The sequence below is a fragment of the Pongo pygmaeus genome, chromosome 20, assembly GCF_028885625.2.
Source record: "Pongo pygmaeus isolate AG05252 chromosome 20, NHGRI_mPonPyg2-v2.0_pri, whole genome shotgun sequence".
Lineage (NCBI taxonomy): Eukaryota > Metazoa > Chordata > Mammalia > Primates > Hominidae > Pongo > Pongo pygmaeus.
In genome coordinates, this window is record NC_072393.2 from 5,180,827 (window position 1) to 5,196,718 (window position 15,892).

The window sequence follows — 15,892 nt, forward strand, 5'->3', positions numbered from 1 at the left end:
CACCTGAGGTCAGGAGTTTGGGACCAGCCTGGCCAACATGGTGAAACCCCCTCTCTACTAAAAAATACAAAAATTAGCCGGGTGTGGTGGCGGGTGCCTGTAATCCCTGCTACTCAGGAGACTGAGGCAGGAGAATTGCTTGAATCGGGAATGCGGAGGCTTTAGTGAGCCGAGATGGTGCCACTGCACTCCAGCCTGGGTAACAGATTAAGACTGTCTCAAAAAAAAGAAGTCTTTTCAAGTTGGCCAAATCACTCAGGGCTATTCCATCAAGTGGAAACAATGTATCCCTCAGCCATTAAAAGGTGTTCCGCTTCCCACCCTGAGAGAGATGAAGGGACTGATATTATAGGCTGATATCAGTCACTCTCACTTTAGTATCAATTAGTCCCACAACTGATTTCAGGAGATTCAGGCTGAATGCTGAGAAAAGTGGATGAGAAGTGCCCAGCAGCAGCTAGGCTGGAAAAATCTCCACTCCACGCCCAGCCCCAGCCCCCAAACTTCTGTAATTAAATCCTTTTCCAGCAGGGCTAAGGCCAAGAAGAAAGTGCGGGAGGAAATGTTGTTAGGTGCGAAGTTCCATGAGCCTGAGGATGCCTCTGAACCCCCCTCAGCCTCCACTTTGAGGTCTGCCCGGCCTTGTCTCTTTTCCTCTTTCCTTTGGGTGGACTTGTCTCTTTTCCTCTTTTCCTTTGGGTTTCTTTCTCTGCCGCACACTAGTGCCCAGCTGGGGAGGGCTGAGGGGCCGGTCGCCGGGAGGAGGGAGAGGGCGTTAGTAAACATACCAGGCAGAGTGGGTCACAATTACCAACACGGTGGCTGTTAGTTTGGTGAGGAGAAGGGGGCAGAAGGGGCACAAAGGGGATGGGGCGTTAGTTGTTGACATGGTGATGAAATCAGACTTACCAAAGGTTTCTGAACGTTTACAACAGGAGAATAAGAAAAGAGAACAGGAACGTTAATGGGTGGTTACGAAGAATCCTGTGTCCTCATCGAGGAGGGGAGGGCGGGGAAGGGGAGGGGGACGCTCAAAATAATAATAATAACATTTCTTATGGTTCCTAAAGTGGCTTATGTTCACTGAGCACCTAGCAGGCGCTAGACATTCCATCCTGGAGAGGTCACCAGAACACAAGGAAATAGGCATGTTTTATGGGGAAACTGAGGCCATCGCTCCCCTCCTTGCAGAGGCCTGTGAGCTGCAAACAACCTCAGCCAGGCTAGGAGAGAGGAGGCGATTTGTCCCCCCAGTGTGAGGTCTGAGTCTCTCCAGGGAAGAGATTCTGGGCTCCACGTCTGATCTTTTTTGGGGCTTGGTTTTCACTGAGGAGGAGGAGCAGAAAGCGGAGAATGGGTAGGTAGGCTCTTTGGTGGGGGGCAAGGATGGGCAGTGAGTGCGGGGCGCTGGGGATGATTCGGGGAGGGACTGCTGCAAGGGGGGCTCCGTGGCGGGATCCTCCGAGGAATGGGAGAGAGAAAGCAAAAAGAGGGGTGTGTGGAGGTGCCGGGTGACCTCAACAGTGACCTCAACGAAGGCAGGGCGTCAAGCCCGGCACAACTGAAAACAGTAAATCCATGACACAGACAAACATGCATGTGCAGCCACACGTGTGCTCCCAATGTATGGAGACACATCCCCACCACGTGTGTCCCCACGCACGAGCACTAGGGAGGTGCGGGCTGAGGAGGGGCGCGTGTGCAGATCACCGCCCTGTGTGCACAGGCACGGGAGTGACTGCAACGTGGGTGCACGTGTGGCCGAGATGCAGGCGGACACTTTGCTCCGGGCGGGGGAAGGGAGGCCCGTGTGTGATAGCAGCCAGGCCTGCACACCTGTGCCCACACGCGGGAGGCAGGCCAGGCCGGTACAGGGAGCTCAGACATGCACACGTGGACATGTCGTGAAGCGGGGGGACGACACACACGCAGACACAGCCCCCCAGACAGCTGGACCCGCAGATGGGCCATGTGGGTGCTTTGTGGAGACACAATGGTGGAACCGCCCATCTCCAAGGCTCTGTCTGTCCCAAGTCTCCTTAGCCCAGCCAGGGCCTGAACGGACAGGCTGGACTGCCCATCTGTGCCCCATTAGAGACCTGAAGCCCCGCCATCACCTCTGCTTGTCTTTGTTCCATGATGTTCTTACTGCTCAGCCTTGGAGAGACTCTCTCCCTATAGTTTTCTATGGCTCCCCATCACCTTACTTGTCACCTCTGGACACCTGCCATTGCCTTACACAGTTTCCGCTACTCCTGCCTGTCTGGGCCCCACTGTCTTCTCACTGGACGTGCCTACTGCTTCTGTAGAGGATGCTCTCTCTCTGCCACCTCCCATAGCTCCCTATTACATACCCATTGAAGCTGGTCTCCCCTTGTCACCCTCCATGGCCCACCGACACTTCTGCCTGTCTGTCTCCCATTGCTTGGGCACCGCCGATACCCACCATCCTTGGCGGCTTTCTTTCTTTCTTTCTTTTCGGAGATGAGGGTCTTGCTACATTACCCATGCTGGTCTCAAACTCCTGGCCTCAAGCAAGCCTTCTGCCTTGGCCTCCCAAAGAGCTCGGATTACAGGCATAAGCCACTGCGCCCAGCCCCCTCAGTGGCTTCCTATCACCCACAACTGTCTGTGGGTGACAGTTGTGATCTCACTGCCTGAGCATGGGAGACACTTTCACCGCCCATGGCCCTATACAGCTCCCCATCCTTGTGCGTGTCTGCATCCATCATATGTTCACTGGCCAGGTGTTGAAGCACTATTCTTCTACCACCCTCTATAGCTCCCCAGTACTCATGCCCATCTGTGCCCCCTAATATCCTCAGCATGCGGCTTTGAAGACATTTGCCCCCACTCCCCCACAGCCAACACCTGCCACGGCCGCACACTGTCTCTGTCTGTCCTCCAGTAGTCCCCAGAACTTGGGGCCTGGAGATGCTCCCCGCCCCCTGCTGCCCTCCAAGGCTCCCACGTCCTGTCAGCCACCCTCACTCACCCGATCGCAGCTGTTTGATGCGTCCATTGCTGGCACTAGGATCCACAGGCAGGAAGTCCTTGAACCAGGTGATCTCAGGGTCAGGGTTGCCGCTGGCCGCACAGAGCATGGTGGCTGTCCGTGTCCGCTCCACCACCTTCAACTGTGGGCCCATGTCGATGTTGGGGAAGCCGGAGGGCAGCTGGTCCTCTGAGGGCAGAGACGGGAGAGAAATGGGCATGGTTCTGAGCACTGCACGGCCACCCCTCAGCCTGGGGCTCAGGGACTGCCCAGCCACGGGTCCAGCTCCTCCCTGGCTGCGTGACCTCAGCCCTGGGTGCCATCCTTTACAGCCAGTTCTCTCTTTTTTTTGAGACAGGGTCTTGCTCTGTTGCCCAGGCTGGAGTACAGTGGCACGATCATAGCTCACTGCAGTCTCAACAACCTGGGCTTAAGTGATCCTCCTGACTCAGCCTCCTGAGTAGCTGGGACTACAAGCATGCGCCACCACGCCTGGCTAATTTTTAAAATTTTTGTAGAGAGGGGGTCTCGCTGTGTTGTCCAGGCCGGTCTCAAACTCCTGGCCCCAAACAATCCTCCCACTTCTGCCTCCCAAAGCACTGGGATTGCAGGCATGAGCCACTGCACCTGGCTGGGTCCCTCTTCTGTACAAGGGGGAGGCTTGTGTGAGGGAGCTGAGCAGGCGAGAACGATATTTCTCACTAGGAGCTGACTCTGCTGCCCTGGGAGACACTGGGCGATGTCTGGGGATTATCTGAGGTTGTCACAATTTGGGGGTGGGTGCTCCTGGAATGGACTGGGTGGGGCTGAGAGATGCTCTACACCCTGCTACATATAAGCACAAACCTGGCCCCAGGGTCCACAGTGCTGAGTGGGTTCATTTACAGCAGCCTGAGGACGCCTTTCTTTTAAAAAATTTTTAAACAGAGAGAGATATATATATGTAAATCAGCTGGACGCGGTGGCTCATGCCTGTAATTCCAGCACTCTGGGAGGCCGAGGCAGGCGGATCGCTTAAGGCTAGGGGTTTAAGACCCAGCCTGGCCCACATGGTGAAACACTGTCTCTATTAAAAACAAAAATTAGCCAGGCGTGATGGTGCATGCTTGTAATCCCAGCTACCCGGGAGACTGAGGCAGAAAAATCACTTGAACCCGGGCGACGGAGGTTGTGGTGAGCCGAGATCACGCCACTGCACTCTAGCCTGGGCGACAGAGCGAGACTCGGTCTCAAAAATATCAAACTAAAAATAAAAATAAAATAAACAAAATGTAGAGATAGGGTCTCACTATGTTGCCCAGATTGGTCTCGACCTCCTGGGCTCAAGGAATCCTCCCACCTTGGCCTCCCGAAGCTCTGGGATTACAGGTATTTTACAGGTATGAGCCACTGCGCCTGGCCCAGAGGACACCGTTTTTGTTTTGTGTTTGTTTGTTTGTTTGTTTTTTGAGATGGAGTCTCACTCTGTCGGCCAGGCTGGAAGGCAGTGCCATGCACTCCACGCCCGGCTAATTTCTGTACTTTTAGTACAGAAGGGGTTTTGCCATGTTGGCCAGGCTGGTCTCAAACTCCTGACCTCATCATCCACCTGCCGTGGCCTCCCAAAGTGCCTGGATTACAGGTGTGAGCCACCGTGCCCACCTGCCTTTCTAAACATAAACCACACTGCTCCCCCGCTGTACACCCTTCTGTGGTCGGGCCACCCTGAGAAGGAACCCCGCCTGCTTGCCCGCTGCTGGCCCCTGCCACCTTCCCTCCTCTTTTTCTCTCTGGCCCAGTCACCCTGGCCTCCACGGCTCTCAAAGTCATCAAGCCCCCTCCCTCGGGTCACCTGTTCTGTTCCCTCAGCCTGGAATCCCCGTTCCCACATCTGTCTACTGATCAGAACACCACCTGGGACTAGCTCCAACTCCCTTGCTCTAAATGCCCCCACACTCCTCACTGTCCTCTCTGCAGCAGGAAACTCTATCTGTAACGGTGCATCTGCGTCACCACAGCGTCCCTAGCACCCAGTGCAGAACCGGGCATACAGCAGGAGCTCAATCAATGAACAAACAACGCAATCCTGGTTGAGTACTCAATCCTCCAGCACCAGGTGAGTGAGTGGCACCAGGTCTCCAGCGCTCGGTATCCCTCTTGGGTGGTGAGGTTCTAGCTCCTTCACGGCAAATGGAGACCGGTGGTGATGTGGGGGCGGTGGGGGGGCGGGGGTGGCGGGGACAAGGAGGAGAAACTCAGGTCCCTGGAATCTCCTGGTCCCAGAGCTCCCTGAGCGGTGGGAATGTGCTTCTGGGCTGAGGTGATGAGGTGAGCCGGCTAAGTGACAGGCTGCCTTGCATCCAGGGTGCTCTACAAACCAAGATGGGCCGGCCGTGGAGGCTCACACCTGTAATCCCAGCACTTTGGGAGGCCAAGGCAGGTAAATCACCTGAGGTCAGGAGTTCGAGACCAGCCTGGCCAACATGGTGAAACCCCGTCTCTACTAAAAATACAGAAATTAGCCAGGCGTGGTGGCGGGCACCTGTAATCCCAGCTCCTTGGGAGGCTGAGGCAGAAGAATCGCTTAAACCCAGGAGGAGGAGGTTGCAGTGAGCCGAGATCGTGCCACTGCACTCCAGCCTGGGCAACAGAGCAAGACTGTCTCAAAAAAAAAAAAAAAAAAAAAAAAGAGATTAGGAAACAGCCATGTAGGGCAGACTAATAATCGTGCCCCCCCACCCACCCAACTCCACTCCAATGGACAAGTGACAAAAAAGTGATGAATCGCAGTGCTGTTAAGACCAAGAAATAGGCAGCTCGTCTGCATCTGGTAGGAATGCTGGAGTGGAGGGGGTAAAAGGCTGCAAAAACAGCCCTGTAGCTGTTTTTGCTAATTAAGTTTTATCGGCCGGGCACAGTGGCTCACGCCTATAATCCCAGCAGTTTGAGAGGGCGAGGCAGGTGGGTCACGAGGTCAGGAGATCGAGACCATCCTGGCGAACACGGTGAAACCCTATCTCTACTAAAATACAAAAAAGATTAGCCGGGCTTGGTGGCGGGTGCCTGTAGTCCCAGCTACTCGGGAGGCTGAGGCAGGAGAATGGCGTGAAGCCGGGAGGCAGAGTTTGCAGTGAGCAGAGATCGTGCCACTGCACTCCAGCCTGGGCGACAGAGCGAGACTCCGTCTCTAAATAAATAAATAAATAAAGTTTTATTGGCACACAGCCACGCCCATTCGTTTCTCAGCTTTCTCACCACAATGGCAGAGTTTTGGGTTGTTGCTGCGACAGAGACCACCCGGCCTGTAGAGCCAAAAATATTTACTTCCTGGTGCTCTGGAGAAAAAGCATGCTGCTTCCTGGTGTAGATAATGTTGCTGTTTGTTTAAAGAATACACACGCATTTGCTTACAAAGGCCCAGATGGGACATGGGGCACAGCGGTGGGTGGCTGCGGACACAGGTGGGCAGGAGGCTACCATCTTGGGAGGAAACTGAGCCCCCAAGCAGGCTGCAGGAGGGCAGGAGGCCAAGATGGGGCAAGGGAGAGGTGGGCAGGATCCAGGGAGGTGAAGCCAGAATCAATCCCTGCCTCCCCAGGATTACAAGAGAGCGGCAGTTCCAGCCCGGGGGTCACTGCTTGGGTGGGAAAAAGCCCGGAGCGCTAACAGCATCCCAGGCGCTGCGCAGGCAGCGGAACCTGTGATCTCCTCCAAGCCTTTTCCACAGAGGGGGAAATGGAGGCACAGGCAGGCACACACTTGTCCCAGGTCATACAGCCACAGCATGTAGCAAGGATTTGAACCCAGGCCTGGCTGAGCTCAGAAGAAGCTGAGCGGGACCGGCTGCAAAAGCCCTCCACCCAACCAGGGGCCCTGAAGGGGGCGTGGCTGGACGCTGTCTGAGGTGATTCAGGCCTCTTGTCCGTCTTTACTGGGCCAGGGACCTGGACAACCTTGAAAGTGGCTCTGATTGGCTACTGGTGACATCATCGGAGATGAGGGCCAAAATGACTGGGCCTCACTCAATTGGTCTTGGTGCCCACAGCTGGGTCTGTGGGCATCCCCGTGTGCCTACGAGGGTGGCTTTGATGAGCAGGAGAACCCTGTATTTCGTTCACGCGTCAGTACACGTGTGCCGCATGTATGTGCTCACGCTTGCCCCTGTGCCCACGTGTCCACGCGTAAGCAATTCCCGTGTGTATGTGGCCCCGCAGGGGTCCCCATAAGCGTGTGTGGGCAGCAGCCAGCCAGGGTGCAGGGGGAGGTCTCGGCCGCCTGATGCTACCAAGAACACCTAATTAAACAAAAATGTACATCGCGAACCACACTCTGCCCAGTTCCTCGGAGTTTAATTAAAACAACAGTGCGGGAGGTGTGTGCGGGGTCCACAATCAGATGGCAGAGGAGGAGGGAGGCAGGGAGTGGCCCTGGCAGTCCAGATGGTCCCCCACCAACTGCCAGTGACTGGCCGGAGGTGCCCGGAGCTCAGGGCTGGTGGCAAGGTGGGTGGGGTCGGGTCAGGGTATCCGAGGCTCCGGGCCCCAGCAGGAAGGATGAGCTCCCAACCCAAGCAGGCCCTTCCAGGCAGCCGGAGAGGAGAGAGAAAAAGAGTGTGGGCTGGGCGCAGTGGCTGACGCCTGTAATCCCAGCACTTTGGGAGGCTGAGGTGGTGGATCACCTGAGGCCAGGAGTTCGAGACCAGTCTGACCAACATGGCGAAACCCTGTGTCTACTAAAAATACAAAAATTAGCTGGGTGTGCTAGTGGGCGCCTGTAGTCCCAGCTACTCAGGAGGCTGAGACAGGAGAATCGCCTGAACCCGGGACGCGGAGGTTGCAGTGAGCCAAGATCACACCATTGCACTCCAGCCTGGCAACAAGAGCAAAACTCCGTCTCAAAAAAAAAAAACAGTGTGGATGGGCGCGGGGGCATTTTTTCCCAGACTCCGGGGGACCGGGCAGTTGATGGCTTCACAGCTTGTCCTTTTAATACTCTGAGTGCTCAGAGTGGAGGCTGGCTTGGGGCAAGAGGAGGCAGGCTGTTCTGTCTAAGCCCGGGAAAGGTCAGGGCAAAATTATCTGCTGGGAAGAGCAGGGCGGGCCACGGTGGGCCTGACTCCGACCCCGCTCCTTCCTCCATCCCCCAGCAGGACAGGCTCCAGGACCCACGCAAATGAAATTGTGGGGTCTCTTGTTAGAAAAGTATTAAGACTTTCCAGACTGCAATAGCAGAGCTTTTACCTTTTCTTCCCCCTCTCCCCGCCCCCCTTTTAGAGACAGGGTCTTGCTCTGTCACCCAGACTGGGGTGCAGTGGCATGATCATAGCCCACTGTAGCCTTGAACTCCGAGGCTCAGGCAATCCTCCTGCCTCAGCCTCCTAAGTACTTGGGACTATAGGCAGACACCACTACACCAGGCTAAGTTTTACATTTTTTTTTTTTTTGTAGAGATTCGGACAGTGAGGCATGGGGTCTCCATGTTGCCCAGGCTAGTCTCAAACTCCTGGGCTCAAGTGATCCTCCTGCCTTGGCCTCCCAAAGTGTTGGGATTACAGGTGTAAGCCACAGCACGTGGCCAACAGCAGAGCTTTAAAAAGCACGGGGCTGTTTTTTTTTCTTTTGATATGGAGTCTCCCTCTGTCACCCAGGCTGGAGTACAGTGGTGCAATCTCAGCTCACTGCAGCCTCCGCCTCCCGGGTTCAAGCAATCCTCCTACCTCAGCCTCCCAAGAATCCGGGAGCTAGGATGACAGGTGCACACCACCATGCCTGGCTAATTTTTGTATTTTTAGTAGATTTGGGGTTTCACCATGTTGGCCAGGCTGGTCTCAAACTCCTGACCTCAAGTTGTTCACTTGCCTCAGCCTCCCAAAGTGCTGGGGTTACATGCCAAAGCACAGGGCCTTTCTGAGGGAGGGATCCTGGATGACTGTACAGGTCACTTGCCTGTGATGCCAGTCCCAGTTTCATGGGACCAGAGTCTGAAATCGAGTACCCCTAGGGCCTCTGTGATACCCCCTCCCAGGGCTCCAAGCGGGTCACAGCTGGGCTGCCCTGGAGGACACTGGAATAGCCTCATCTTGGGAAGCCATATGCGGGGTCATCTCCCAGCTAATGGCTGGCAGTGGCTCATATACATGACTGGGACGTCTCTGCAGGTGACAGGTGGAACCCACTCACCTGAGGGCTGCAGAAAGATGGGTAACAAGCATCTTACTAAACCAGAGTCACAACAGTGATGAACATAATAACGGGGAAGTACAATTGACCAAATATGGCATTGTGCTAATCTCTCTCCCTGTATCACTCACTCATCTGGTTCACGGAATTACCCCTTGTGGTGAGAACCATTACCCGATTTTTTTTTTTTTTTTTCCTGAGACGGAGTCTTGCCCTGGTCGCCCAGGCTGGAGTGCAGTGGCATGATCTCGGCTCACTGCAACCTCCACCTCCCGGGTTTAAACGATTCTCCTGCCTCAGCCTCCCGAGTAGCTGGGATTACAGGTGCCCACCATCATGTCCAGCTAATTTTTGTATTTTTAGTACAGACAGGGTTTCACCATGTTGGCCAGGCTGGTCTCGAACTCCTGACCTCGCGATCCGCCCGCCTTGGCCTCCCAAAGTGCTGGGATTACAGGCGTGAGCTATCGCGCCCAGCCATTTCATTTTTATTCATTCATTCATTTTGAGACAGAGTTTCACTCTTGTCGCCCAGGCTGGAGTGCAATGGTGTGATCTTAGCTCACTGCAACCTCCGCCTCTTGGGTTCAAGCGATTCTCCTGCCTCAGCCTCCTGAGCAGCTGGGATTACAGGTGCACGTCACCTCACCCAGCTAATTTTTGTATTTTTAATAGAGACGGGGTTTTACCATGTTGGCCAGGCTGGTCTTAACTCCTGACTTCAGGTGATTCACCCGCCTCGGCCTCCCAAAGTGCTGGGATTACAGACATGAGCCCCTGCACTCAGCCCGACTTTAGAGATGAGAAAATTGCAGCTCAGAGAGGTTCATTAACTTGCCCTAGGTCACACAGCAACCAAGTGACAGCCAGGACTTGAGCTCCACACGCTGGGCCGAATGCTAAGACCAAATTGCAGTGGAGAAGGCAGCACAGAGTGGTTGGGCAAGGGTTTGTAGGCGGCTGTTTGAAATGATGCTGAACAAGAATTTGTTCACAAAATTGTTTCCTCATTATAAAACAGCATCACTCAGACAGCCCCCTAAAACCCCTTGCGACTTGTTCAAAAAATGCTTTTAGGGTGCATGCAGTGGCTGATGCCTGTAATCACAGCACTTTGGGAGGCTGAGGCGGGCAGATCACTTGAGGTCAGGAGTTTGAGACCACCCTGGCCAACATGGTGAAACCCTGTCTCTACTAAAAATACAAAAATTAGCTGGATGTGGTGGCATGTGCCTGTAATCCCAGCTACTTGGGAGGCTGAGGCAGGAGAATCGCTGAACCTGGGAGGCAGAGGTTGCAGTGAGCCGAGATAATGCCACTGCACTCCGGCCAGGGCAACAAAGCAAGACTGTCTCAAATAAAAAAAAGAATTACACCTAAACAAGGCCATCAAGCAGCGCCTCAGGCCCGTGTGAATGTCTGGGGAAGTGAGGCAGCTGTTTCTGCCTGCCTAGCATCCGTTCATCCTTTATTTTTTGCAGAGATGGGGTCTCGCTATGTTGCCCAGTCTGGTCTCACACGTGATCCTCCCACCTCAGCCTCCCAAAGTGCTGGGATTGCAGGTGTGAGCCACCATGCCCAACCCTGTTTATCTTTATTCCTTTGGGGGAACCATACTCACTCTTGGCTCCAGGTAGGAGTCCAGAGTGTTTGTTCCTCCTGAGCCACAGTGATTAGTTCAGGGAGGGGCATGGGATCCAAGTTCATTGGGGGTGGGGGGAAGTCTCACTAAGGATATCATCAATACAGAAGGAAACAAAGCCAAGAGACAGAGAGTGAGCTCTGAGAAAATTCAATGAGCCCCTGGATCCAACTGAACCTGAAGCCAGCCACTCTGTGGAATTTTAATTCTGCACATCAATTATCTTTCTCGCTTGAACCCATCTGAGTTGGATCAGCGTCTTGTCATCAGAAGCACATGATGAAGATTATAAATTAGGATGATTCTAGTCTCTCAATTCCTTTCTTTTTTGCAAAGGCACAATAGATCTCCACCAGTAGGCTCTGGGACCTGAGACTGTTACTGGATGGAGAAGGGAGATCAAGGTCCTCCCAAAAAACACAAAGCAGGAGGGTTTGGGGTAACTTTCATGTATTCCTTTCATGCTTGTCCCGAAAGCCCAGGGCCCGGTTTATCCTCCGCCCGCCCTGGGGAGCCCAATACCTCGGAGGACAGTGAGCTTGGCATGGACTGTGATCTCCCCAACCGAGTTCTGGGCCACACACTCGTACACGTTTTCATCCCGTGGTGTCCTCAGCGGCTGGATCCTCAGCACTGCCCCTGCACTCTCATCAAACTCAATCGTCTGCCATGCGCAGGGGGAAAAAGAACAGGGTGAGGCTGGGGTCCCAGGAAGGTTCCTGTCTAGGCTGGGCTAGGCTGGGCTGTAGGGGAATGGCAGTCAGCCCCATGATCCTGGGGGTGACTGGGAGAAGAGCTGGAGGCTGAATGTGTACGTGTGTCGGTGTCCAGTATAAATCCGCCGCAGACAGGGATCAGATTTGGGTACATATAAGAACAGGGTGTTGTGTGCATGTGTGAGGGTGACAAATGTCTGCAAGCCCATGTGACAGGCATGCAAAGGCGTGTGAAGACATGCGGAATGTGGCAATGTGCACGCGTGATCATGTGCGTGTAATGAGAGTTGTAAAGTTCCTTCTGTGTGCAGTGGTGCTGTGTACACTGCGCTGTGAAGAAGACTCAGAGAGGGCAGGGCTTTGCTTGAGGACACACAGCATGGAGCTGGTAGAGCAAGTAAGGCGGGCAGGGCCCCAGCTGGAGGCTGCGCAGCCACGCTTGCCTGGCCACAGATGGTGCTCCACCTGGGGAACGTGTCCACGACGTTCACTGTGGCTGAGGTGCTGTGGCCCTGCCTTGGGGGAGCGTTGACCCCAGGCTGCCTCCCCCCACCCCAACTCACCTCAAAGCGCTGAGAGTTGACCTTCTTGCCCTTCTTGTTCCAGGTCACTCGTGGCTTGGGGTCACCTGTGGCCTGACACACGAAAGAGGCCACCCCCCCCGACACGCCAATCTGGTCCTTGGGTTCTTTGATAAACCTGGGGGGCTCTGGGGATACAGTGGAAAGAAAGGGGGGAGCTGGTGGGTCCAGGCATCTGGCAAGGATACCAAGGAGCCACGAAAACCTGCCCTCCACGCCCTGCCCACGGAAGTGCCATGTGGCCAACGAAGAGAGGAGGAGGAAAGCAAGGATGACAACCAACACCCTCCCACCTCGCCCCCCACCATGGCACCCAGGTGCCCACATATCCCCACTTCCACCTGCAACAGCCACACCTGCTTACACACAGTGGACACAACCTCACCTGGGCACACCTCCTCACACACAGTGGATACAACCTCACCTGGGCACACCTCCTCACACACAGTGGATACAACCTCACCTGGGCACACCTGCTCAGACACAGTGGATACAACCTCACCTGGGCACACCTGCTCACACACAGTGGATACAACCTCACCTAGGCACATGTGCTCAGACACAGTGGATACAACCTCACCTGGGCACATGTGCTCAGACACAGTGGATACAACCTCACCTGGGCACACGTGCTCAGACACAGTGGATACAACCTCACCTGGGCACACCTGCTCACACACAGTGGATACAACCTCACCTGGGCACACGTGCTCACACACAGTGGATACAACCTCACCTGGGCACACGTGCTCACACACAGTGGATACAACCTCACCTGGGCACACCTGCTCAGACACAGTGCCACTGGGAAAGATGGAAGGGGAGACCCATGAGATGCTGGGGTCCCTAAATTCAGTACCTGAACCCCCCCTCCACGGTGACCAGCCAAACCCTGGAGGGCCCTGAAAGCACTTGCCAGAATAACTTGGTCTAATTTCCTGGTGAGACATGTGGGAAAACTGCGGCACCCAGCATGGTGGGGGGGTGGTGATCATGGGACATGAGGCCAGAGCCAGCATTTGAACCCAGAGCTCCAGCTTCTTGGGAGGCATCCAGGAGGTGGCTGGACATGAGTGGTCAGTGCCCAGGAGAGTGGTCTGAGCTGGAGGCAGGAGCTCAGAAAGGGGGAGTAATATTTAATATTTAATATTTAACCTCTCCAACAGCATGGAGGGGCAGTGCCATCCTGATTGTCATTTTCTTTTCTTTTTTTTTTTTTTTCATACAGTGTCTCACTCTGTTGCCCAGGCTAGAGTGCAGTGGTGTGATCTCGGCTCGCTGCAACCTCTGCCTCCCAGGTTCAAGCGATTCTCCTGCCTCAGCCTCACGAGTAGCTGGGACTACAGGTGCCCACCACCATGCCCAGCTAACTTTTTCTATTTTTAGTAGAGATGGGGCTTTACCATGTTAGCCAGGATGGTCTTGGTCTCCTGACCTCGTGATCTGCCTGCCTCAGCCTCCCAAAGTGCTGGGATTACAGGCACGAGCCGCTGCACCCAGCCTTCTTTTCTTTTTCTTTTTTTTTTTTCCCTAAGAGATAGGGATTCACTCTGTCACCCAGGCTGGAGTGCAGTGGCACAGTCTTGGCTCACTGCAGCCTAGACCTCCCAGGCGCTCAAGCAATCGTCCCACCTTGGCCTCCCAAGTAGCTGGGACTACAGGTGAAGGCCATCACATCTGTAACCCCAGCACTTTGGGAGGCTGAGGCCGGAGGATCACCTGAGGTCAGCAGTTGGAGACCAGCCTGGCCAACATGGTGAAACCCCGTCTCTACTAAAGAAACAAGAATTAGCCAGACATAGCGGTGGGCACCTGTAATCCCAACTACTTGGCAGGCTGAGGCAGAAGAACTGCTTGAACCTGGGAGATGGAGGCTGCAGTGAGCCAAGATCACGGCACTGCACTTCAACCTGGGCAACAGAGTGAGACTCCGTCTCAAAAAAAAAAAAAAAAAAAAACCCAAAACCCAGCCTGGGGTCTCACTATGTTGCCCAGGCTGGTCTGGAACTCCTGGCCTCAAGTGATCCTCCCACCTTGGCCTCCCAAGTAGCTATGTTGTCTAGCCTAGTCTCAAACTCCTAGCCTCGAGCAATCCTCCCACTTCAGCCTCCCAAGCTGCTGGATTTATAGGCGTGAACCACCATACCCGGCTCTGCAATCCCCATTTTACATGTGAGGAAACTGAGACACAAACCAGGCAAGGGACTTGCTTTGGCTGGACGTGCACAGCCAGGCGGTGGCTGAGCTGAACATGCTCCTTTGAACCAGGCTGCCTTTCACACCCACATTCTTCACCCTCCATGACGATCTGATGTATTCATTCAGTCTCTGCAATAAAGTCGGGAGTAGGAGTGGTTTTTTTTGTTTTGAGATGAAATCTTGCTCTGTCACCAGGCCAGAGTGCAGTGGCGTGATCTCGGCTCAATGCAACCTCCGCCTCCCAGGTTCAAGTGATTCTCCTGCCTCTACTTCCCAAGTAGCTGAGATTACAGGCACACACCATCACGCCTGGCTAATTTTTGTATTTTTAGTAGAGATGGGGTTTCACCATGTTGGCCAAGGTGGTCTTGAACTCTTGACCTCAAGTGATCCACCTACCTTGGCCTCCCAAAGTGCTGGGATTACAGGTGTGAGCCACTGCGCCTGGCCTGGAGTACGTGTTTTTTTTTCTGTTTTTGTTTTTTTGAGACAGAATCTCACTCTGTTGCCCAGGCTGGAGTGCAGTGGAGCAATCTCGGCTCACTTCAAGCTCCGCCTCCCAGGTTCACGCCAGTCTCCTTCCCCAGCCTCCCAAGTAGCTGGGACTACAGGTGCCCGCCACCACGCCCGGCTAATTTTTTTGTATTTTTAGTAGAGATGGGGGTTTCACCGTGTTAGCCAGGATGGTCTCGATCTCCTGATCTCGTGATCTGCCCACCTCAGCCTCCCAAAGTGCTGGGATTACAGGCGTGAGCCACCACGCAGCTGAGTATGCCTGTTTTAACATCCTAGAGCAACCTCATCAAGCTGCACCTGGGACAGGCTACAGTATCTGTGGAGAATTCATTAACAATTGTTTCCTTTTTATTGACTATTTTTACAGTAACCTTTGCATCTCCCAGAGGGACACTAGATTTCCGGTCACAGTACACAGTAATGTTACAATGTATCCCCTAAGATGAATGGAGCTACTGCTGAGTTTTTTTTTGTTTTTTTTAAGAGACGGAGTCTGGAGTCTGTCGAGCAGGCTGGAGTGCAGTGGCACGATCTCGGCTCACTGCAAGCTCCGCCTCCTGGGTTCATGCCATTCTCCTGCCTCAGCCTCCTGAGTAGCTGGGACAACAGGTACCCACAGCCACGCCTGGCTAATTTTTTTTTTTTCCCCCGAGGGCTGCAACATACTTACAAGAGCCCTCAGGAAGCAGCCTATATATCCAATAAAAAGGAATTGATCAAGTGAATGCCAAGCTATCTACGCAGCGGAATACTACATAAGTATAAAAACAGGGAAAAGGCCAGGTGCGGTGGCTCACGCCTGTAATCCCAGCACTTTGGGAGGCTGAGGCAGGCGGATCACGAGGTCAGGAGATCGAGACTATCCTGGCTAACATGGTGAAAACCCCATCTCTACTAAAAATACAAAAAAATTAGCCGGGCGAGGTGGCGGGCACCTGTAGTCCCAGCTACTCGGGAGGCTGAGGCAGGAGAAAGGCGTGAACCTGGGAGGCGGAGCTTGCAGTGAGCCGAGATCATGCCACTGCACTCCAGCCTGGGCGACAGAGCGAGACTCCATCTCAAAAAAAAAAAAAAAAAACGAGGAA

At 54.2% G+C, this 15,892-nt stretch overlaps 1 protein-coding gene across 12 annotated transcripts in view; it reads right to left on the minus strand.

Annotated features, from left to right (window-relative positions):
* PTPRS (protein tyrosine phosphatase receptor type S) overlaps positions 1-15,892 on the minus strand; it is a 134,220-nt gene that overhangs the window by 56,128 nt on the left and 62,200 nt on the right. For 11 of the 12 annotated variants that reach the window (XM_054463060.2, XM_054463058.2, XM_054463059.2 and 8 more), the window contains 3 exons: positions 12,075-12,220; positions 11,318-11,459; positions 2,996-3,184 (listed from right to left, as the gene is read on the minus strand). In XM_054463060.2, coding sequence (XP_054319035.1) covers positions 2,996-3,184; positions 11,318-11,459; positions 12,075-12,220 — 477 coding nt within the window. Of the gene's footprint in view, positions 1-2,995; positions 3,185-11,317; positions 11,460-12,074; positions 12,221-14,286; positions 14,421-15,892 lie in introns of all 12 variants that reach the window. The other variant, XM_063657962.1, reaches the window with a different exon arrangement.